At 59.3% G+C, this 23,910-nt stretch overlaps 3 protein-coding genes across 3 annotated transcripts in view; 1 reads left to right on the top strand and 2 right to left on the bottom strand.

Moving 5' to 3' along the window:
- The window catches only part of NCLIV_006320 (hypothetical protein), a gene marked incomplete at both ends in the record, with an annotated part of 6,181 nt that extends 5,963 nt beyond the window's left edge, over positions 1 to 218 (bottom strand). Inside the window, one exon of the mRNA XM_003880142.1 lies at positions 1 to 218. This exon is cut by the window's left edge and continues 1,083 nt beyond it. Coding sequence (XP_003880191.1) covers positions 1 to 218 — 218 coding nt within the window.
- Positions 219 to 2,051: 1,833 nt separating this feature from the next.
- Positions 2,052 to 6,434, top strand: NCLIV_006300 (putative very long-chain acyl-CoA synthetase; the record flags this gene model as incomplete). Its single annotated transcript, XM_003880141.1, has 4 exons — positions 2,052 to 3,863; positions 4,456 to 4,625; positions 5,164 to 5,712; positions 6,227 to 6,434. 4 exons carry the CDS (start codon positions 2,052 to 2,054, stop codon positions 6,432 to 6,434), a joined length of 2,739 nt encoding a protein of 912 aa, XP_003880190.1.
- Positions 6,435 to 9,474: 3,040 nt separating this feature from the next.
- NCLIV_006290 (conserved hypothetical protein) lies at positions 9,475 to 23,582 on the bottom strand (the record flags this gene model as incomplete). The annotated part of the gene is made up of 4 exons (XM_003880140.1): positions 9,475 to 14,130; positions 14,676 to 21,275; positions 21,838 to 22,125; positions 22,557 to 23,582. 4 exons carry the CDS (start codon positions 23,580 to 23,582, stop codon positions 9,475 to 9,477), a joined length of 12,570 nt encoding a protein of 4,189 aa, XP_003880189.1.
- Positions 23,583 to 23,910: the final 328 nt, after the last annotated feature.

Genomic DNA, 23,910 nt, shown 5'->3' with positions numbered 1-23,910 from the left:
AGAGTGGGGAACTCCTCGTTCAGTTGCTGAATGCAAACCTCCAGAACCTCGGAGGACGGAGAAGAGGGGAGAGGAAGAGAGGCAGGGAGAGGAAGAGAGGAAGCGAGAGGAAGAGCCGAGGACGAGAGAGGCGGGGGCCGAGAAGATAACGATGTCGGAGGAGCGTCGCGGAGAGGAGAGGGAGGGGAGACAGAGGGGGGAGGCGCTGGAGCCGCCATGGTGGAGAGGAGACACACAGACACAGAGGAGAGAAGGACGGATAGAGCAGCATGCGGCCATGCGAGAGACGAGAGAACCGTCGCGATGGGTTCTCGCGTCCGGCACGGAGGAGAGGAAAACCAGGAGTTCTCCGTCGCGAGAACAGAGGAAAATCCGAATGTGCGCGAGGAAAACAGGGAAACCGGAAGTGTCCCCAGGTGGACAGAGAAAGCCGGCAAACTCAGAGACTCGTCCGAGGGGAAAGCCGCGACGCAAAGGACTTCACCCAAAAAAAAGAGGATTTCGCCCGAAATCGCGTACGGAGAGGGGATTCCACATGTAGAAACAGGAAAATATGCAGCGAGGTACTCCTGGATATTGAGGGATATGCGCGAATGTGTAACCGTATAAAAGTACGTATACATGCACATACACGTGTACAGTGTATCTCTGTGTGTTGTTTATAGGTGTATGCATGCACGTATCAACGTCGAGAGTGGCTGTCGAGAGGTGCGTTTTGGAGGTGAGAGAGCGAGAGACCGGAGAGATGTCGAAGTTGACGCGCGAAGGCGCTTTGGCAGGGAGCCGAGACGCGAGCGGGAAAGGGCAGAACGGAGGCGAGCGAGAACAGGGGCCAGACACGCAAAGACGGGAAGAACGAGGCTAAACCTCAAAGGCTTGCAGAAGACACGGGCGTCGCGAGGCGCGCCGGAGAAGACGCGTGCCAGCGGAATCCCCGGATCTTTCTCTTTCATCCAATCTCTAGGTTTCCCGGCGGATCGGAGAGAGGAGAAAGTTCTGGAGAACTTAAAGACGAATTGCGCAGGCGTCGCAGAGAAGGCAACGGAGCAACTGCAGCTGTATATCGCGCATGCCGTCTCGGGAAAATGCGCCGGGAATCACGCAAACCTAGCCAGCAGGGGCTCTCCCACTGGTTGGTGTTTTGGGGGCTTTTTCTTGAAAGACACCGGAGAGAGAAGCGCTACACACCGAAAAGAGGAGAGAGAAGCAAAACTCTCCTTTGCCCGTGTGTGGCATATTCTCTTGTGGATTTTCGCATGCAGGGGCGTTTTTTAGAAAAAACCGGGAAAATGCAGGCCTGCGCTGTCGACGCGGCGTTCAGGCGCTCGGCTGCCCGATCTGCTGTTATTTTTGAGAGCGTGGAAAGGCTCTTTTCCTGCCGTCGCGAAAAAACACGACGGGAGAGCCTGAACGCACAAAAGACCCATGCGCCCCTGGCCTTTTTTTTCGCCAGCGCACGACTATCCTAGAGCCTGCCGTTCGAGAGCTTGTGAAGACTCGCACACTCGTGGATCCTCTGGCTTTAGAGGAGCCTTTCGTTTTTGAAGACAAACGCGAGAACTGGTGTTCGTCACGCTTCTAGAGGTTGCCTTTTTAGGAAAATCTGCGTTTTTTGCTCGACCAAGCCGCGCTCAGCCTCGACCTTTTCTCTCTGGAAGGCCCTGACACCGCTCTCGACACGCGTGAACTTCCATCCCCCGGCGTCGATCACTTTTTTCTCTTTTTGTTTCTCTTTTCGCCTCGCAGAGCTCTTCCCGCCTCGTTAAACCTTCACACATCGCTTTCGTTTCGACCCCGTGTCCAATTTGTCCTCCAGCGACACGAGCAGCACACACTCTCTCGCGCAGTTTTCGCCTTCAGCCCAAACGTCGCCACGTTTCCGCCCTTCGCCAGCTCTTCTCTCTTTTATTCGCTTCTTCTTTTCCTCTGCTTCTCACCTCTCTGTTTGTCCTTCTCCTTTTTGTCCCTCTTCTTCGTCTCCTCCTCCCTGTCCGTTCCCATCTCTTTGTCTTGTCTCTTCTTTCCCCTCTCCGTCTCCCTTTTTCTTCAAGATGGCGCTGTTGTTTGATCCGTCAGACATGCCCCCGACGGGGCGACTGGTTTCCCTGGGGACGGAGGGGCTGGACGCGTGCCCGGGTGTACATACAGTGCTTTCTCTGCAGGCCGCTGCGCGTCTGAATCGGCAGCTGAAGCCGAACAAGTCGGGAGAGGATTTGTTTTGGACAACGGACGTGACGAAGGAACTACCGATTCGCGTCGCAGAGTCCGGCCCCGCGTCTCTGCCGCCGCTGACCGTCGTGGACTTCTTTGCTGACACCGTGCGCCGCTACCCTGACTCGCCAGCGCTCGCCTTTCAGCCTCACTCCGCTCCGCGTGTGCTCTCTCGGGACGCGCCCCTCGGAGGTCGCGAAAAACTCGGAAACGAGCGCGCGGAGTCCCGGGGCGGTGGTCACCCAGGCCGTCCTGGGAAGGCGACCGGAGAGAAAGAGAAGGGGGGATCTGCGAAAGGAGCAACGCCCCAAGGCTCTGAAAACCCCCGATCGGTAAAGACAAGCGCGGAGACCGAACTGACAGTCTCGCGCGCCACGGCGGAAGATCCCGCCCGCGAAAAAGACGACGGTGGCTCCATGTTGACCTCGCTCTCGCCTCGAAAGAGCCTGGACGCGGCGGCGCCGCCGTCGTACATCGAGGGCCCGCTCCCGGGCTGGTGTATGTACACCTGGCAGGGGTACTGGAACGACATCTGCATGTTTGCAAAGGCGCTGCTGTACCTCGGGTGCGATCGGCGGTCGCGCATTGCGCTGATGGGCTGCAACAGCCCGGCGTGGGCGATTGGCTACTTTGGCGCAATCTTCATCGACGGCATCGCCGTCGGAATTTACACGACCAACTCCGTCGAGGCGACTGCGCACGTCGTGGAGCACGCCCGGTGTCGCGTCGCCGTCGTCGACTCGCTCGCAAACATGGAAAAACTTCTGCAGGTGAAAAAGAAGCAGCAGGAAGCCCGCGAAAGGCGCCTCCAACGCGCCGTCGACGCCGCCGAGGGCCAAGCGGGGCAGAACGGTCCAGCAGAGACGACGGGAAAGCGCGAGACGAACGGGTCCTCCTGGCCACCTCTCTCGCCGGATCCGAAGAAGCGCCGAACCGAAGGCGGTGCGGGTTTGGGCGAGTCGTCCGATGGTTCTCACGCGTTGTCCGAGGCGTTCGGCGGCGCCGAAGAGACCGGAGCTTGCGACGTGCTCCAGATGATTGTGGTGTATCGAGAGCGCGTCCCCGAGGGCTACGAGGACGACGGCGTCATCTCCTTCGAGGACTTCGTGCAGCTTGGCAGCGCCGTGAACGATGTCTTGCTCACCGCGCGAATGGAGACTCAGAAACCGGGCGAGTGCTGCTCACTCGTGTACACGAGCGGAACGACCGGGTTCCCGAAAGGAGTCATGCTGTCTCACGACAACTTCACGTGGACGGCGGCCTGCTCTTCGCACATGATGAAGATAGACCACACGCACCGTCTCGTCTCCTTTCTCCCCCTGTCGCACGTCGCCGCGCAGCTGGTCGACCTTTACATGCCCGTGACAATGGGCTGTTGCGTCTACTTTGCGAGGCCTGACGCTCTCCAGGGCTCTCTGATCGAAACGGTCAAGCACGTCAGACCTACCTGGTTCCTGGCCGTTCCGCGTGTCTGGGAGAAAATCGAACAGAAGCTGAAGGAAGTGGCTGCAGCCCGAGGAAGCGGGTTCAAGAGCCGCATTGCGGAGTGGGCGAAAAACGTCGGGTTTCGAGGCACAGAGGCGCTCCTGAACGGACACACGCAAGACATCCCTGCAGCCTTTACCTTCGTCATGAGACTCATTCTCCACCAGGTCGGGAACCTCCGAAAAGCTAATATGGAGACGTGCACGAACTCAAACCGGAAAGCAAAGAAAAACACTCCGCGTCCTCAATTCAAAGCCGTCGAGCAACAGAGAGACAGAAATAAATAGACATGGGTGGACACGGATGTGCTGATGGAGAGAGAACGAAATGGACAGGAGCGAGCGAAAGAGAGCAGAAGAACGTTCACTGCATGCACCACTCTCTCGATGAACAAGAACGAGTTTTCGGAGGCACGATCTACATGTATGTTTGTACGTGTATATGTTTGTATACATGTATGTGTGTATATATGTATCTACAAATGCGTGTGTGCTTGCGATTCGACCTCGTCATAGGTCGCCTTGTTCCTCGCTTCCTTCGCCGCTAAAAACTCAGGCTTGAACTTGCAGCGGCAACGCTTCAAAGTAAACAGATAAAATGTGTATATGTGAGACCACGTGTTTCGCCGTGTGTGTGGCGTCGGTTCTTTCCTCCATACGTATACACACATACACACGTGTACATGCTTTTTATGTTTATATGTGCATGTATCTATGTGAAGGTACACAGTTTTTTATGAGCATTTGTCTTTGTCTTTAGGTTCGCAAAGCTCTCGGCATGGACCTGTGTTTGGGATTGGGTAGCTGTGCCGCGCCGTTGGATCCCGAGACGCAAAAGTATTTTATGAGTCTCGGCATGCCGATAAACTCGATTTACGGGTTGAGTGAAAGCACAGGACCGCAAACCTTCATTCTCCCTGCGCCGGGGTGGTGAGCTGAGAAACCACACGCCAGCGGGGGCGCTGGACCGCTCCGGGGGGGGGGGGGGGTTCGCGTCGCGCGCGTCGGTCGTCTCTTTTCCGCGTTTATCGAGCATTCAAAAAGAGAGGGGAGACTCAAGAAGGGCCATGAGGGCGCGTCGGAAAGCTGCGTTGGAGGCTGTCGATATTGGAGTTTCGTTTTCTCTCCTTGTCACCTTCTCGAGTGTGTTTTCCACGAGGGCATGCATAGCGCGCGCTTGCTGTTCGGCTCCAACGGTCCTTTGCTTCTTCTCTTCACTTTGCTCCCGCGCTCTTCTCTTCGCTCCTTACTCTCCCTTTCTGCTCGTCGATCCGGACTCTCTCTCTCCTTACTCTCCCTTGTCTTCGCTCCTTAATCTCTCGTTTTTGTCTTTTTTCCTTACTCGTCCTTTTTGTGCGTCTCTCCCCAGTGTCTCTTGTCTCGTTCCTGCCGTCCTTAATCTCTAGTTCTTCTCTCCTCACGCTTCGAGTTTCGTTTCCTATTTTTTGTTTTGTCTCTCTGTGTTCAGGTACAAAGTTGGAAGCATCGGTCACGCGCTGCCTGGGACAGATATGTACGTGGCGAACGAGAACGAGGAGGGCCATGGCGAGATTTGTTTCCGCGGCCGCAACATTTTCATGGGGTACTACAAAGACGAGAAGTCGACTCGGGGAACAGTGGACGAGAACGGCTTTCTTCACACCGGCGACTTGGGCTACGTGGACTCCGACGGCTTCGTCTACCTTACGGGGCGAATCAAGGAACTGATCATCACTGCAGGCGGCGAGAACGTCGCGCCGCTGCTCATTGAGAGCCTCCTTAAACAAGAGATGCCGCAGCTCCTCTCCAACTGCATGGTAGTGGGCGACCGGAGAAAGTTTCTCGGCGTCCTCATCTGTCTGTACACCGCAAAGGACAAAGACGACAACCCGACGAACGTCCTGGCGCCCGATCTCGTGCGCTTTCTGAAGAAAAAGGGCCTTAACGCCGCAACGACTCAAGACGCCATGGACGCACCCGGCGTCAACCACCTCATCCGAGAGGCCATTGAACGCGCCAACATCAAAACCATCTCCAGGTAACACCCAAAATCCAAAAGGGAAACCCTCGTGTATATGCAAAGATATCTATATATATGTATATATATATATATATAGGTATAGATATGTAGAGGTCCGTGGAAGGGCTTACGTATTCATGAAGGAAAAGGTTTCCGTGTGGTACGGAGAGACAGAGAATAAGGGAGACACTTTTCGCGTTTACGTGCTCGTCCAAGACCGCGTTGTCTGCGTTGGGCGTTTTTGTCTCCTGAACGTCTTTGCTGTACGTGTACGGAAACACCGGGTTCTCGTTGATCTAGTTTCCACCTTGTTCTCCCTCTAAACTCAGAGACGTAGGTGTCTAGAAAGAGACAGAAAAGCAGAAACTTGGAGGCATATATACATACATATACATACATATATATACATGTATATACATATATATTATATAGCTACGTCGATAGATACAGATAGATATATCTAGCTGGATATCTGTACGGATATAGAAACTCTTTCTTTTCTTCTGTCGCCGTGTTGAAATTCTGTTTTCAGGGCGCAGTCTGTGCAGGGGTGGCGGATTTTGCCGGCAGATTTTGCGATCAGCACGGGCGAGCTGACGGCGACGATGAAGTTGCGCCGAAAGTTTGTCGAGACGAAATTCGCCTCGTTTGTGGAAGACATGTATCTGTCGCCCTTGCCGCGCTGCCTTGCGTCTGCAAAGGCTGAGGAAACCCCAGGCGCGCTGCAGGCAAAGTTGTGAAAAAGTCGGGAACGCTTCAAAATAGAAACTGCCGCCTCTCCCCCGCGGACGCACATGCTTTCGGGGGTTTCTGGGCGAGCGGGAAGGAAACGCGCACGGGTTGGGCACTTAAACGGGAACGTCTCGAGACCAAAGCGTCGACAGGAAGAGTGGGAGGCTCCACTAGACTTCCGGCGAGAGAGCGAGAGGCGATCTTTTTCGTTTTTCCCACTTCGTCGAGTGGACAGTGTGTTGAGGGAAACGTCGCAAAGCGACTTCTCGTTTTTATCATCTTTCTCTCGCCTTCTCTCGTCTGTCCGTGCCTCGCCTTTTTTCCAGTGTCGCTCTTCCCGCGTCGTTTGCTCATTCTTTATCGGTCCCGGCGACCGCTGCAACGCGGCGGCTGTCTGTTTCCGTTTTTCGGCGCGTTTCCTCGCTGTTTTCCGAGGAAAAAAGTCTCTGCCAACAGACGCCGGCAGCCTCTCGACGCATGCAGCGGTCTCCTTTTTTCGGGAAAGCAGGCCAGAGACGAGGATTTGAACGCGGGCGAATATCGCCCGCACACTGCTCTGGCGGCGCAGACTCTTCTCAGACATGAAAAACCGCAGCGGGCAGCGACGAACGTGGAGTTGTAAAAGTGCTTGTGTCGATCAACTGTTTGCCAAAGGGATGTCTGAGCAAAGCTCTCTGTACACCTTTTTTGTTTGTCTACGGCCCGACTTGTGTGTGTCTCTTTTTCCACCTTTCTTTTGAGCGCCATAGATGCTCGTCTGCATGTGTCGTATACGGATCGTCCCTTCCATGCATGCGCCTCTACGGCTTCGCATGCAGTCCATTGCATGCGAAGCCGTTGAGGGTTTCTGGGCGGGTGAATTGGGAGGATGTGGTCGAGGCTGACCCTCCCCGCGCAAAAACGCATTTTGAAGCGCGTGGCGGTTCGCTGCCAACTGACAGAGAGAAACAGGTTTTTTACCTTTCCTCTGTTCAGTCCTCTTCTTTTCGGGTCTGCGTGAGACAGATTCCTGACGGGAAACTTCTCAAAAGGTATGTGCAGTCGGGGGAAAGGCGGGCGAAGAGCGGAGAGAGACCGTGAGCGCGAGGACATTCCGGCAAAAACTCGGGGAGCGATAAAGAGACTCTGCCCGAAGAGGAGTCCGAACTCGACGCGTCGCAGGGACAAACGTGCTGTCCTTTTCGCCTCCGTTTATCGCGCTCGCCAGAATCACGCCTTCTGCGAGGGAGAGCACGAGGCGTTTTTCTCGTCGCTGTGCGAGACGCTACGAGAGAGGCTACGCGAGCAAACTCCGAGGAGAGAGCGAGGTGAAGAAGATGCTTTCAGGGTGTTTCTGAAAGGTGCGAAACCGTTTTCTCTCCTTTTCTTTCGCTGCTTGGCAGCCTTTCCCGTTTTCGTCGTGCCCGCCTTGCTGGCTGTTTCTGTTCCCGCCGAGAAGGAAATCCCGTCTTCGTCTCTCGTGGGGCTCTTTTCCTCAAGGCATCAGGGGGAAAGCGAATCGTGATTTACCGCTGTGACGGTGTCGGCGCCCCTCCGCTTTTGCGTTTTACCCGCTGCTTCACTCTGTAAGCAAGACGGCTTTTTTGTCCTGTCCCTCCTTTTTCGGGTTTCTCTATGTATGTGGGAAATATGAATTTAGGCGAATTCATCTGTAGATATGTCGGTGCCGGAAACGCCGAGGCAGTGTTTTTTCCGTTTTCGTTGCGCGCGCGCATCGAGGGTTCCAAACCCGTTTCAAACGAACGCGGGAGAGAGGAGTGTCGACTTCGCCGATGCAGGGAAAAGCGAAGATGGGTCTCGCGTTGGGTTTTCAGACACTGGAAACAGTCGCTTTTCTGCGAAACATTAACAAGCTGAGAAAACGTCTGATAAAGTCTCTCGCCCCGTGCTTCCCAAGTTGTGGGGGGCAGAGCGTCACCAAGGATGCGTCTGGAAAACGTCTTTCCCTGATTCTCGCCTTCTTTCTTTTCTGCTTTGCCGGAAAGATCATGCAGCAAAATGAGACTCTCGCGTCACCGCCAAAACCGCGGCGAAAGCGGCGAAAGAAAATCGTCCCGACGCGCGTCTCAGAAGGCCTTTGGTACAAACATAAAGTTGCAGAAGCAACAAGGGGGACCGAACCCCAGAGATCACCGTGTATGCATGCACGTGTAGAGTTGTAGACTTACAACTAGACACATGAGCACAGATCTGGACATATATAAATATATATAGCGAGACGGGGGTGTCGACGAATGCCGATAGATTGGACAGAGGGGAGAATAGCACAACACGTATAGGCGCCCATGTAGAGGTCTTTTTCGGTGCCAGCAGATTAGCTACGCAGCAGAGAAACGAAGCAATCGAACGTGAACTTTTTGGAGGCAGATAAACAGATCGAGCGCTGCCCATGTTAATACGGAAGTTATGGAAATATATTTCGAATAGATTCATCCTTGCACGCATGCGCCGTGCGTGTACAGCCTATGTAGCTCGAAGAGCTGCCCCATAACGGGCCTTCCGCACAGAGGCAAGCCGCTGTTTCCGACAGCGGCTCTGAGGGTTTTTTAACTGTTTGCTGTTTCTGCAGACCGGGGGTCTACAAAAGACAGGGAAAGAGACGCGGATTTGTCGACCGAAGCAACTAGGGCCTTCTGGTGTATGTACAGCTCCGGGCCTCGCTGGCGATACGCCGGAGTTAAGCGGCTCGACGCCCTTTGCAAATTCCCTGCAAAGCTTCTGTGGGTTTTTCGCCCCATCTTGCTTTCGCTGAGCGCTTCTTCCGTTTTCTTCCTGTGCGGGTTCCGTTTTGGCGAAACGCTCGTCACTTGCATGTCGGAAGAGAAAACAAATGTCTTGACAAGTCAGTTGCACGGGGAAGATGATCAAGCGTTCCCTCCTCACACACAAAAACCGAATTTACGAAGCGAAACGCAAACTCAACAGTCAAAGGCTGGCCACAAGAACGCCTTCAAAAGTGAAAGCCCTCTTTCTTCTGTTCCGAGTTTCCCCGTCTGGCCCCCTCGATTCTCCGGTCGCCTCGTTCGTCCGCGCGTGTGGCTTTCTCGTTCAGTGAGCAGCACTCCTGTCCTTCGTCTTTGTTGGCGCCACGCCGCTCTCTGCAAACATGTTCCCTCTCGTTTCGTGCTCTCTGCTGGCGTCTTCTTTCTCGGCTTCGCATAAAAGAGAGAAGGATCCCTTTCCTTTGAACGTTTTTCCTCTTTCATTTTCGGTTCTCTCTCTGCGCGCGTGCCTCCAGTCGCCTTCGCTGCCACTGAGAAAATCGCTCAGGGCCAGCTGACGGCCCGCACCTTCTCTCTCTTCGTCAGCGTCTCCGTTTCTCTCCTTTCTCCCCCTTTCCGTTATTTCCCTCTCGTTTCCCCGTTCCTTTCCATGCCTTCCCTTTCTTCTGTCTCCTGTTCCGTCTGGTACGTCTCTTTCAAGTTCCCATGTTTCGTTCTCGCTGTGTTGCGGTTCCAAGCCTCTCTCTTGTTCCACACTTCCGGAGTCTTCCAAATCGCCCTCTTCGTAAAGGCCCTCTTCTTCGTCTTCTCCGGCTCGCCCCGCGCGCAATGAGGACGAGCTCCACCGGCGAGAAGAGGGCCGAGGGTGTCTCTCTGTCTCCTCTTTCTCCGCCGCCGGGCGCGCCAGGCAGCGACGTCGACTGGGCGGGAGCGCAAAGGAGGAGCTTGAGAGAAGGTTCGACGCGCACGAGAAGGAAGCGAAGGAAGACGCGAAGGACGACGAGCGAGAAGAGACCGAAGAGAAGAGGGAAGGCCGGTCTTCAGCGTGAGAAGTCGACCCGCTGCTCGCGCCGCTCGTCGCCCCGTCGAATCCGAGGACAGGAAAGTACGGCGTCTCTTCTTCGGTCTCCGCCTTCTCCCCCTCCGGTGGCCCAAACGCCACAGAAGCCGAGCACGCGTCGTCAACGGAGAAACGCGGCAGCTGCGGCAGAGGCAGGCGAAGAGAAGAAGAGGAAGAAGAGGAAGAAGATGAAGCAGAGGAAGAAGAGGACGAGGAAGTCGGGCAGAGCGACGGGATCGGGGGACTTGTGCAAGGCGGGAGTGTCGTCGACGTCGGCATGCGGACGCCGTCAAACGAGGCGGGGCGCGGGGCGATTGAGAACAGGCCAGGAGGCAGCCTCGCTTGTCTCAACCCCGAGGATGAACACAGCTTGTCGCCAGCTTCTTCCCTTTCCTTGGCCAAAGTCGGGCACGCGCGCGACGGCAGCGTAGGCCTGGAGCCGAGAGCAGGGAACCGCGCGGCGGAAGACTCCCGCGAATCTCCTAGTCTCCGTGGAAGACTGTTCTCTTTCCGTCTTCCACTCTCTCGCGCCGCCTTCGGACCAGACTCGGAGAAAGACCGCAAAAGAGGGACACCGATACACCTTGTCACGCCGCCCTTCTTACCCACTGCGTCTTGTCCCGCGAGGCGCGTACTCGTCGCCGTTTGCCCATGGCACCCCACCCAAAACTCTTCTCTGTCTTCTCCATCTTCTTCGCTGTCTTCTCCATCCCCTTCTTTGTCGTCCCAATCTCCTTCTTCTTCGCTGTCTTCTCGATCTCCTTCTCGGTCTTCTCTGTCTTCTCCTCGGTCTTCTCTATCTTCTCCTCGGTCTTCTCGATCTTCTTCGCTGTCTTCTCGATCTTCTCCTCGGTCTTCTCGATCTTCTTCTTTGTCGTCTCGATCTTTGGTTTCTCTGCCTCGGCTGCCAGTTTGTTCTCTCTGTGTTCCCGAGGACGTTGCTCGTGTTTTTCCTCTGTTTCGCGCCTCCTCTGCTTGTCGTGGCCTTTCTTCGCGCGTCTGGGCGGCGTGCCGCTTCATCGCCTGCAGGATCTCGCGCAGTCTCCACTTGCGGCGCATCCACAAACAAATCGAAGCCGCCACGCGCAAAACCAATTCATGGATTCGCGAAATAACCTGACGCAACCGGCGGAGCTCTTCGGGCGAGAACGACTCGCACAAGCCCTCTGCCGCACTCGCGACCATCTTTCTTTCTGCATGCAACAAAAACGCACCCTTCTCTGCTTCACACAGACTGTCTCCTCGCGCTCGTGCCGCGCTTCGGCCTGCAAGGAAAGACCCAGCCGTCGACGCTGAGACGGCCGACGAAGGCGACGGCGACCGCGAGGAGCGGGCGCCGTCTCGGGAGCGCGGGGCAGAACCCCCCGAGACGCGAGAAGGAAACGACCGCGGAGACGCGCGTCTCGAAGCTGCTTCCGAGCGGCTCCGGCTCTTCCTCGCCTGGGCCGTTTCGCTTTCGGTCCCGCTTCGAGTTCCGCTCTTGCGAGTCGGCCAAAGCGAGGAGTCGGCACAGGCTTCAACCTCGGCTTCGCCGTGCGAAGAGAGGAGAGAATACATCAACTTCGCTTCCAGAGCGTGGGGCGACGGCAGCGGAGAGATACGCGTGCTATGGCTGTCTCCCATTTCGCGTTCCTCCATGCCAGCTGAACTTTTCCCTCTTTCACTCGCCTGTCCCCAGGGGCTCGCATTGCGCTGGGGTGTATGTACGCCCGAGCCGCGCGAACAGCTTGGCATCTCTTCTTCCCCAGAGTCTCTCGGAAGCGCCGCGCGCGCTCTTTTCCCCTCTCGTCGCGCGTGTGTCCCGCCGTTCCGCCGAGAATCTTCTCTCTTTTTGCTTCCAGGGCCAGCGTCGCCTTCCGCGTTTCCGCACGGGTTTTCTGGCACGGAGTCAAAGAAGTCCGCGTACTGCCTGAGGGCTTCCAGGACGAACACCAGGACTTTTTCATTCTGTTTTTCGAGCCGGGTCCGCCACGCCTGGCCTGCGTTCTTTTCCATCTCGCGGAGGCGCTCGACGTCGCGCGCGAAGCGTCGCAGCTCCTCTCGCTGTTCTGCCAGCAATCGCGCCTGCTGCTGACCGTGAAGTTCGTGCTGCCTCAACAGGCGTTTCTGCTCGGCGATTTGCGTCAAGAAATTCTGGATTTTCTCATCCTGTGCCTCCAGTTTCCGCGCAAACTCCCGCCGCTCTCCCAGTACCCGCTCCTCGACATGCGCCTCCGTCGACCGCTGCAAAGCCGTGCATTGTTTTTCCAAGAAGCAGCACCGGGCACACACGCCGCGCCCCGCCGCGGTCTCTTCCACGTCCCCCGCTTCCTTCTCACTCTCTGGCGAGCCGACACGCATGCACGCCTCCCCCTGCGCCAAGGCGTGCTTCGCCTCTGGCGAGAAGGAAAATCCCAGCGACGAACCGGAAGAAGACCCAGAAGACGAGAAAGAAGAGGAAGAAGAGGAAGAAGCGGACGAAGCGGAAGACGAGCGTTCGTGGACACTGGCGCAGCGTGTAGGACGAACAGGAGACGAAAACGACGAGGAAGAAGAGACACTGAGAGCCGGCAGGGCCGAGCGCGAGCGTACTTTTCCGCTGTGGCGTCGACCTCGAGAGACCTGTCCCTCGGGGTGTTCTGCGTCGTCCTCGCCGTTTTCATCTGAACTGGACCGGTTTTTCGTGTCTTCTTTCGTACGGAGACGCTTCAACTCAGCTCGCAGGCGCCGCATGTCTGTCTCCGCCTCCTCAATCGCGTCGAAGGCCCGACGAAGCAAATGGCCGACGCCCTCCTGCTTGCAAGATTCTGTTTGTCGCCCATCTCCACATTCCTCACGTGTGTCCTGCCGCTCTCTCTGCTTTCTCTCATGCTCTCCCGTCGCCGCGTCCGTTTCCAGCGTTCTTCGCTTGCCTGTGCTCTCTGCCCGCGCATCGCATCCCCCTCCAGATTGAAGCGAGACGAGGGCGTGAGCGAGGTGAACGAGGAGCGTTTGGTATTTCTCTTGCAGAGCGACGCATGTTTTGATTCGACGCACCTCCGATTCTCGCTTCTCTCTTTCTCGCCGTGTCGCCAGTGCCCGTATCTGCACGGACTCGAGAGCGAGCAGTTCCCCTTCTTCGCGCTGCGTCTTGAGGGCTGCGCGCAGATCCTGCTCGAGGCCCTTGGAGACTTCGCCTTCGCGTTTCAGCCGCCACAGACTCGCCTCCAAACGTTCGAGTCGTTCCTTCTCCCTCTCTGCCTGCGCCTCGGCGCGCTCCCGCTCTTCTTCGGCGCGTCTCGCCAGTGAGGCATTTTCTTCTTCGCGCTGCTTCACGAGCACGCGCAGGCTCTCGAGGCTCGCCTGGAGCTGAGCCTGTCGCCGCGCGAACGCTTCCTCTCTCTCGGCGTCTCTCCTCTCCTGCGCCTCCGCCATCCGCCGCCGCTCCTCCATCAACTGCTCGGCCGCCTCGCGCTCCCCCCGCAGCTGCCGCGCTTGCATCTGTCGCCGCCTGTGGAGGTCTTCGATCTTTGCAATCTGCCGCAAATGCTGTCTCTCCAGTTCGCGCCGACGCTTCGCCTCCGCTTCTCCGCGCTCCCGCCAGCTTTCCTTCTCCCTCCGCTCGCGGGCCAAGGCCTCTCTGAGTTCATCGGCGTCAGGGCCGCGCCGCGCCTCCGCCGCCAATCGCTCGCGGAGCGCCGCGGCGACGCGCTCCGCCGCCTCCTTCTCCCGACGCGCACAGGCAACCTCCGCCGCCAACTGAGCCTCCCGCGCCGCCCGCGCCTCGACGGCCGCTCCCAGCTGCGTCTCTGCATGGTGCAGTGCACGCGCAGCCGCGCGGGAAGCCGAGACGCGCGCCCGTTCGGCCTGCTTCAGCTGCTCAGACAAATGCGCGCACCGGCGCTCCGCGGTTTCGAGGGCGTGGTGCTGTCGCTGCAGGTCGACGCAGCGGTCATGGCACTCCTGAGGAAGCAGGGGAAAAAGGGAAACGCGGGGGGAATGAGACACGGCAAGGGTATACCTCCGGGGAGAGACGCACGAGCACACATGCGCGCGGGAAGAGGCGGGGCGACACACACGCAGGGGCTGAGAGGCGGGCAATGCACATCCAGCACCACCACAAATACCACAAAACTCCCTCTTGTGCGGCAGGTCCAACCACTTCACCAACGCAACGCGATCCGAAACACACAGGACGAGGCAGAACACAGAGAGGGAGTGGAGGGAATCCCGCGTGTCTCCCCCCAAGATCGACTGGTACGCCGCGCCTTCCTCTCCAGCAGCTCTGTCTCCTTTCGTCTACAGGCGCGTGTCTGGTTTGTTCTGCTCCCTCTCTGGGCCCCGAGGGTCGGAGATCCGTGCTCCCCATTCCGGCCGAAGCGGATCTTCGTGCTTTTTGTCCTCTTTTCCTCTTCATGTTCTTCTTCCGGTTCATCTTCCGTTGTTCTTCCTGTTCATCCTCCTTGTGTCTCATCTTTTCCTCGTTCATGTTCTCCGTCTGCGTTTACCTGGTGCTCAGTCGAAGCCGCAACCAACTCCGCCTCGAGGGAGCGCCGGCGTTCTTCGCTCTCTGCGAGAAGTGCTTTCTGAAACAGCAACTCGTCTTCGAGTTTCCGCGTCCTGGCTTCTCTCTCTCGTCTCCCTTCCTCTCCTTGCTGGGAGCTTCCTGCCTCGCCGCCCTCCGCATGCCCGCCATGTTCTTCTCGCATGCACTTTGGGCACAGAGAAAGGCGCCTCTCCGTCTGAGCCTCTCGATCCGCTTCTCGCGGTGTCTCCCTGGCCTCCACTGCCTCCGCCCCTTCTTCCCCGTCTTCTTGGAAGAGCGCTCCACTGCGTCGCTCTTTTCCATCCTCCGGGTCTCCGTCGCTCTTTTGCTCTCTCGCTTGTTCTCCGTCCCTGCGATCCTCCTGCTCGGTTTGTCTGCCTCGAAGTTTGGCCAGGCGGTCGAGGAGGTCCCGTGCCTCCTGCAGGCGCTGCTGCAAGATCTTTTCTCTCTCTTCTTTCTCAGAGACTTCTTGTCTTGTGCGCTCGAGCTCCTTCCCTTGCTCGCGCATCTTCGCCTCGAGCTCGCGTCTCTTTCTCTCCTCTCTCTCCATCTCCTCCTTCTTCTCTTCCTCGAACAGAAGAAGCGAGATCTCCTGGCACTTCAGTTGGTGCCTCAACGCCTCCACTTCCATCGCGACCTTCTTCTCGTCCTCTCTTCGTCCTTCCTTCTCATCCTCTCCTCTCTCTACCTCGCGCTCTCCGCCGTCTCTCCCAGGCGCGCCAGTGGCGTCATCCCTCCTCTCGTGCTCTTCCAACCTAGCAAGATTCCCCCTTTTCCCCGAAGAGGAAGAAGAGGAACACGAACAGGAGGAAGAACAAGAGGAAGAACAGGAGGACGAACAGGAGGAAGAAGAGACAGAGGAAGAGCCCCTGTCATTTTGGCTCGTTTTCTGGATGGCGCCAGCGCCGGGCATCAGCGGCGAGGACGCAGCTGTGGAGCACACAGAGCACGGGGAGAAGAAAACGATTTTTTGAGCTCCCCCCCAGTCACGCGGTTGAACTCCCGACGCTTGGTGGGGACGTGCCGTGAGAACGAGGGACGACCTTCCTCCAGTCGCGCCTTCGCCGGCCCTCGCGCAGAAAAAACGCGAACACCGCGCAGGGTTCTCGCTGCGACATCTGCGTGGCCCATGCGGCCTCTCTCCCGCCACTGAGCAGGCAGAAACCCGTTCATCGCCGAAAGAGCGAGAAGAAAGGAAACAAGACGAAGGACCCGATGAAGGATCGAACGACCGGGAAGACGAAGAAGTCGCCTGTGTGTCGGCGGCGAGTTCAGCAGCGAGCTCTCGGTCATTTCCACCCAAGACGAACGCCCCGCCGCCGCAAGAAGAACAGAGGAGAGAGCGAGGGCTTCTCGCCCCGGCAGCAGAGAACGGAGAGGCTGTCGACAAAACTTCGGCGCGGAAGAGCACCTGCGGCGTGGCTGAGACGCGAGCGCGCCGCGGGAGTCTCGCCTCCGTCTCCGAAAAACAGGAATCCGGGGCTACCCGCGCCAGGTTGCGGTGTAGGTACACCGCACGTTCCGCCCGCGGGCCGACTTCCCCCGCAGCTTCCCGCTTCCAGAGTTTGTTGCCGGTCCTGCGTCGTTGGCCAGAACCCACGTCGATCTCACTGCCTTCCGCGATCCAGAACAGCGCCTTCTCTCTTCTCGCGCCACTGTCTCGCCTCCTTTCTGCGATGCGCGTGTCGCGCCGCTTCCCCCGAAAGGCGTCCAGTCCGTTCTGCGCTCTGCCCACGAGCAGAGACAGGCGTGCGTCTTCACCTGCCTCCGTCCACCGCCTCTGCCTCGTCCCCCGTCTCTCTCTGGAGTCTGCGCTTCGCGAGCTGTCCCCTGAGGCCGCGAGACGGAGAGACAGGGCGGCCTCGACGCGGCTCCGCTTCTCCTCGCCCCTGCCTCGCCGCCTCGCCCCGCGGCTCCTGTGCTCGTTTCTCGACGCCGGCGCGGGGCGCAGCTTGCGGGCGCGAGGCGGACGCCGCGACACAGAGTCGCCGGGCCCGCGAACGCCGTCCACCTCCTTCAGCAACTCGACCAGAGCCTCAACGCTTTCTCTCGCACCCACTCGAGGCCGCGGAGAACAAGAAGAGGAAGAAAAGGACGAGGAAGAAGAAAAGGAAGAAGAGGGGGGAAAAGTGGAGCGAGAGGAGTTGCTGTGTGTCTGGGATCGGAGACGAGAAGAACGGGGGTTTCTCGCGTGTCGACAGGGCGACGAAGACGAGGCTGGCCGCCGTTCATGGCGTCTTCTGGAAGCCTCGCGCGGCCGCCTCTCAGAAAAATAACGAGACCTCGGACACTCACCCGAGAACGAGCTCTCTGACCACGAGTGGCCCCTGCGTCGCCCGTCTCCATCTGTCCCTCGTCTCTCCTGACGCGAAGAGTCGGCGCGCCGTCGGCTGCTCGACCGTCGAGAGGATCGCGCCAGGGACCGAGAACTGCGTCTTGCTTTTACCGCGTGGCCTCCCTCCTTCCATCTGTAGCCTTCTCGCCTGTCACTTGGGAGCAAATCGTCTGTGTCAGAGCTCGCGATACGCGTCCCTCTGCCTCTGTCGCCCTCCCGTTCTCTTTTGCGCCCTCCTGTTCTTGGATCCTTCCCTGTTTCTCTCTTGCTCTCCGATCCGCGTTCTCTTCTGTCTCTGGGTCTCCCGTGAGAGTCTCCTCTCCACGCCCCTTCTCCCCACTGGAGCGTCTTTCTTGTGTCTCGTCCCAGTGTCTCTCTCGCTCTATGCACGCTTCTTCGGCTCGGGCCTTCCTCTTTTCCCGGTTTCACGCGCTCCGAGGCGACGCCAGCCTGCAGGTGTCGCCTCTCGCGTCTTGCCGCTCGAGACGCGCCGACGCGATCGCCCTCGCGGCTCCACTCACCGTGCTTCCTGTCTGCTTCCCCTCCGAGCCGAGTCCCTTCTGAAGCTTCGCGCGAGAAGAGAGACGCCTCCCGCCCTTCCAACCGACTCGGCGAAGACAGGCTCCGACACACTCCAGACCCCACACTGTCTCCGCTGTCGCTGTCCCTGTCTCCGCTGTCGCTGTCTCCCGTGTGTCTCCGTTCGTCGTCTCTCTCCCCCCAGTCGGAGTCGCCAGGCTCAGTGGTCGCGTCTTCGCTTTCTGCGGCCTGTGTCTCCTTTCCTCGCCTGGCTCTGCCGTCTCGCCGCTTCTCGCGCTCGCCCTCTCGCGCCTCTTCGCTCTCGGCCTCTCTCTTCCCTGGCCGCTCTTCGCGGCCTCGGAGGCTGCACTGGATCTTCACGTGCCGCACGAGGGTCCGCGCGAGCGAAGGCGAGGCGGAGGGCGAGGCGGCGCAGTGGAGGCACGGCGCCTCGTCTGGAGTCTCTGTTTGCATCTCTGCGTGCTTTCGCACGACCGCCTGGCTGACTCCGCCCCAAGGTTCCCCTCGGGCGCCCCTTGCAAGCAACTCTCCCGCCTCCCACGCTGCCTGAAGATCGCACAGGTTCGCCTGGGCTCCGCAGGCCGCAACCGCGAGAGGCGGCGGACGTGCAGGAAGGGACGAGTGTGGAGCCAAAACGACAGAGAAACCAGACAGCCAATTGTCGTCAGTCTGCAGACCCACTGAACGCGCTGAGACGACGCCCTCAGTCTGCAAACTCACTGAACGCGCTGAGACGCCCTCAGTCCTCCCTTTTTCTGCACTTTTCAAAGGTGGTCGATCTCCTCTCTCTACTCTGCTTGTATCTTCTCCTTTCGCCTTCTCTTTTTCTCCCTCTTCGTTTTCTTCAGTCTGAGAGCCTTGTTCCATTTTCGCCACGACCTGAGGCGGTTCAAGTGCAGCCTCGCGAACGGGGCGCGAGAGGAAGGAGTCTTTCACGACTTTCTTCGTCTGACAGAAGCCGTCAGTTGTCGGGAGAGGCGGGGGCAGAGCCGGATCCTCAGGCGCGGCACGCGAGTTGGAGAACGCCGCAGCCGCCCGACGCAGCTGGGAGAGAAGAAGACGCACTTCGCGTTCTTTCTCTTCCTTCGCTGTTTCTGCGCGCTCCAGCTGCGCCCGCACACTGCCCAGCTCCGCGCGCAGGCGCGCCCCGCTCAACACCCTTTGCGTCTCACCAGCCGGGCAAAGGCCAGTCTCCTCTCCCTCGCCCCTCGCACCTCCCTGCTTTGTCCCTCGGCTGATCTCCACTGTCTCCCCTTCTGTCGGCGCTTCTTCCTCGACTTCGTTTCCCTCTTCCTCTTCTCGGCCCTCGACTTTGCTTTCGATGTCTCCGCGCTGCTCGAGGAGTGCCCGGAGCTCTGCCAGCGCCCAGCCGAGGATCGCCCTCGACGAGCCGAGGTCGTGCGCGTTCGGACCACCTTCGCCGCGTTCTGCACGCGGGAGGGCTCCAGCGTCCCGCGTTCCCGAGAGCGAAAACCACGGCTGGGGCGTCACCTGGCGATGGGAAGACGCCGGGAAGGAAGAAGAGGAAGAAGGCGGTCCGACCTTCCGCGACCGCCAAATCTCCCGCTCCAGATGCGTGAAGAGGTCCAGCGCCTTTTGCTTGTCAGAAACGCACGAGGTGGACAACGCAAACTCGTCGTCGCTCCGAGACAGCGCGAAGCCTCGGCCACTGTCGAGAGCAAACGCGCGCTCGCCCTCGCGCCTCTCCGAGTCCCACGAACTCGTCAAACTCGACGCGTCCAGCAGCGCCCGCGCCCTCTGCCGGCAGACGTCCAAGCGCGAAGAAGAAGAAGGCTTTTCGCTTCGGGAGAAAGACGCGCGCAGCCTGGTGTCTCCTCGTGGCTGGTCCGGAATGCCCGGGGCGGATGATGGAGGAGCTGAGGCAGACACAGCCAGAAGGTCCGGGGAGATGTCGCGTGACACAGCGAGAGAAGTCGACGAAAAAGAAGAAGACAAGAGAGAAGGCCACGGCCCAGAGAACCCACCCTTCCCTTCGCGCTTTCTCTCGCTTGCGTTCGGTCCCGAACTTTCCTCCAGCTCTGCGTCGTTCTTCGTCGGGTCTCCATCTCCGCCGACCTCCTCGACCGAGTCCCTCGGTCTCCCTCTCGCTCCCGCCTCGCTGTCTCCCGTCTCCGGCCCGTTTCCCTCGCCGCGAGGCTCTGCCTGAGCGTTTCTCATCTCTCGCCCTCCCTCTCGCTCTCGCTCTGCAAGAAGCGGAAGAAGCTCTTCGACACGGTGGCTCAGTTCTCGATTGAGATACGAGATGGCTGCGTACTGCGTCTGTAGCGTCTCGTGCTTCGCCTCGAGGTTTTGAATGACGACGGCTACCTCGCTTTCGCGGGCCCCCAGCGTCTCCTTCAAAGCGCAGATTTCCTCCTCTTGCTCGCGCAGTTGCGCACGCAGCACGCCGTTCTCTTCCCGGACCTCCGCTGCTCCTCTCTTCTCTCGTGCTCGCCCCTCTGTCTCCCACGCGCGGTCTTCCGCGAGGGACCGCTCGCGCCTCTCCAGCTCCTCTCGGAGCCCGCGAACGTCTGCTGCCTGCTGTCTTAGACTCTCTTCGAGCGATTCCCTCTCACGAGCGTGTTCGGCCTCCCTCTCCCGTTCGCGTTCTGCTCGTCGACTCAGCTCTTCGCGGAGCGCATGCACTTCCTCCTCTCTCTCCTGCATGCGCACTCCAAAGTTCTCGCGGTCTCTCTCTCGCTCTCGCTCCCACGCTTCGCCTCTGTCGCGCGCCGCTTCGTCCTGTCTCCGCAGCGCGTCCCGCAGGCTGTAAATTTCTTCTTCTTTCTCGCGGACTCGGCCAGCCAGAACTTCGCGTTCCTGCTGGCACCTGCTTTCGCGGGTCTCCAGCATCAGATGACTCTCTGCGAGCCGGCTGTGCGCCGCCAGCAGCGCCGCGTCCTTCTCGCTGAGAGCCGCCGCGAACTGCGCGCGATCCGCCTCCCACGCAGCCTCCTTCTCGCGGAAACTCGCGCACAGTCGGTCGCACTCGGCGTGGAACTGCGCGGCGGCGTGCGCCTCAAACCGTTCCACCTGGCGCCGCTCGGCCTCGCGCTCGGCCTCGCGCCTCTCCTCGGCCTCCTGTCCCCGCCCCAGTGTCTCCTCCATCGCGAGCAGCTGCCTCTCGGCGGCCTCCAGTGCCTCGATAGTCTGCCGCCTCGCCACCTTCTCTTCGGCGAGGCCTGCGTCGAGGGTCCGCAGTTCGCTCTCGAGGCTCTGCCGGACTTGCGTCCACTCCTCGCGCTCGAGGCGAAGCAGGAAATCTTGCCCATCGTACGCGAGAAGGCCGTCGTCTTGGCGACCTTGGCCCTCGTCGCCTGGCTCTCTCTCGGCCCCACAGACGCGGAGCGAGAAGGAAGAGAGACACCCCACACTCGCCAGAGACCGGCGGGCCTCGTCCAGCTCGGCCTGCAGTTCCCGGACGGAGCCTTGGGTTCGCGCGAGGAGAGCGCTCTTTTCTTCTTCGTGTCTCAGGCGCTTCGCCTGCTCCACCTTCTCTCTCTCCAGAGTCGTCACCTGTCTCTCCTGCAGAGACAACGCGGTCGCAAGCGAGGCCTCGCGCGCAGCCGCCGAGGCGATTTCCTCGGCGAGCCTGTTCTCCAAGCTGGTTGACGCCGTCCGAAGCGAGGCGAGTTCCTTCTCCAGCTGAGCGACGCGCCGCTCAAACGCCGCGGCCACGCTCTCGACCTGCAGAGAAAAAAACGCGGAAACAGAAACGCGAAAGGGGGAAAACGGCAGTGGGCCAGAGGGGAAAGAGAGAGGCGAGAAAGAACGCAAAACGCACATGCAGTGCAACTGAGGCAGACACACAGAGCAGCGAAGGAGAAGGAGGTGGGACATCCACGTGCTAAGAAACGCGCGCGCGGAGAGAGAGACGGTGCGCCTCTTCTTTTGGGCCGGGGCTCGAGGGACGGACGGCTGGGAGAACTCGGGGGGAAGGCACCACAGGCAACGAGGAGGAGGCGACAGCGCCTCGAAGGTGGAAAGAACGAAAACGGAAACCTAGACAGCACGACAGAAGCCTGCGGAAGAAGAGAGAGAAGCTGCTTGAGACAGCCTGAGAAACACCCAGCGCGAGGTGGAGAGACAGTCGACGACACAAACCCCCCCGTCACAATCTCCTTTGTCCCGTTTTTTTTCCAAGCGAAGCCGACACCTCTGCGTCCGCCGGCTCTTGTTTTCCTCTTCAAAGCGTTCCTTCCTCGCCCCTTGTTTTTCCTCGAACAGACGCGCGCGCCTCTCTTGTTACCTCTTCAACTTTTCTGTAGGCGAAGTCGAGCTCTTCCTGGAGCGCCGCCGTCTCTGCGCGCGTGTGGACTTTCTGGGCCTGCAAAACCGCGGCGAGTTCCGCAGCTTCTGCGATCTTCGCTTTGAGGAACGCGTCCTTCTGCTTGTCTTCGAGCCGTTGAAGGAGAAGCGCAGAAGACAGCGAAGAGTGAACGCCGTCGGCTTCGAGCTGCGCCGGGACTTCGCGCGCCGCCAGAAGTGCCATGCTCCTGTCGAGCTCTCTCTGGAGATCCGCCCTTTGGGCCCTTTCCTGAGGAAACAAAAACGCGCCGAAAACGTCGGGGAGTACTCCTCTGTCAGAGCAGCCCATGGAGCCTCAACGCGAGGCGCCACGGTCCCGATCGAGTTGTCTCTGAGGCAGGGGAGAATTTGGAGCCGCGAAAAAGTAGAGTGTCTGTATCTCGACGAGGAGAAAGAGAAGAAAGTGCGAAAAACGCGTGTTCTCTGGTGCGAAGCCGTCGCCTTTTCCCGCTCCTGCCGCCTTTTCCCGCTCCTGCCGCCTTTTCCTTCCCGCGCTCATTTCCTCCCGTCGCTTGGTTGTCTTTTTCCTCTCGTCGAGGTCTTCAGTCTACGTGTGCGCTGCGGGAAGCGCAGTCCTGCTTCAGTAAGCGGGACGCGTTGCCAGCGAAGAAGCACTCCGCGCCGGACAACGCGCGTGGGTTCTCGCCGCGCGAAACTTACCCTCTGGAGATCTGCTTCCGTGGTCTGAAGGGAGACTCTCAGTCGTGCAATTTGGAGCCGGAGCAGCGTTTTCTCGCCGTCTTCCTTCACGGTCTCGCTCTGTGCGTTGCGACCGCCTTCCCTTCCGCCTCGGCTCTCCACGTCGGGGCCTGCGCTCGCGACTAGGTCGGAGTGGTGGAGACTGCTTCCGGCGACAAAGGCGAAGGGCCGTTCTGTCTCCTCGCGGCTGTCCGTGTGGCGAGTTTCCCGCTCGTTTCTCGCGCGGAAACGCACACCCTTCTCGCCGACTTCTTCGCACGCTTCCTCTTCGCAAACGCGCTGCGCAGGCAGCGCCCCTGGCCCTCGCGCGCGTTCCGGGAAAAGACGCTCTGCATCTGGACTCGGTGCGAGAGCGTGGAAAGACGGAAGCGGCGGAGACGAGCCCCGTCGTCCTTGGCCTTGATCGGCCGCTTGCTCGGTCGGCACAGAGAGGAAATCCGCGCTCTCTGGCCGTTCGCCTGTCTCCTCGGGAACCGCCTCCAGCTGGTGAGCCTGAGCTGGAAGGAGCGCGGTGGGCAGAGACGCGCTGAGGGCCGAGCGAGGAGGCGACAGCGCAGACGTCAGAGGCAAAGACGACGCGAGGCCTGCGTAGGGAGGGGCGACTGAACAAGGAGAGGAAGAAAACGAAAACACCAGAGGCGAAGTCGAAAAAGAGGAAGACGAAGAGTGTGTTTCTTCGTGCAGAGCTCCAGGAGACCGCGGAGTGAGGGGAGGCGTGCTGTTTCCACAGTCGATGAGAGGATGGCGATTGATCTCTTTCTGAATCGCAGAGAGCAAGAAGAGAGCAGAGCCTGAGGACACTTCTTCGTCTCCACTCCCCGAGGACGACTGGTCACCTTCGTCGGGGCTCCTGTCGGGCCGAGGCCTCGCCGCGGGGTCGCCCTCTGCTCGCTCGAACGCGCTGGAGACTCTCGGCGCCACCAGCGAGGCAGAGGCCTGCGAGGCCCACGGTGGGGCCTTTGGAGGCGCGTAGCCCGGTGGAGACATTTTCAGAGACAAGTGGGGACACCCCGCGGAAGAAGGAGACAAAAACGGAGACGAAAGACCGAAGGGCCGGAATAGAGGGGTGGTCAGCTGGCGCAGCCAAGGGAAGAGAGGCGCCAGGAAAGACGACGATCTGCGAGGACAAAGAAGAACCGAAAAGACGGATTTTCCGATGGGGAGGGAGCAACGAGTTTGGGCTGATTCGGCACGAAGGCTGCCTGTCCACGTGAGTTCGTCCTCCCAGTGGATGAAACGCGTCACATCTCGCGAACGCTACGAGAAACGACTCGGAGGCGAAAGCAACTGAAAGCCTGCAAGTGCTGAATAGCAA

The sequence above is a fragment of the Neospora caninum genome, chromosome II, assembly GCF_000208865.1.
Source record: "Neospora caninum Liverpool complete genome, chromosome II".
Taxonomy (NCBI): domain Eukaryota; phylum Apicomplexa; class Conoidasida; order Eucoccidiorida; family Sarcocystidae; genus Neospora; species Neospora caninum.
Note: the sequence above shows the minus strand (reverse complement) of the source record. Positions and strands in the feature narration are given on the sequence as shown.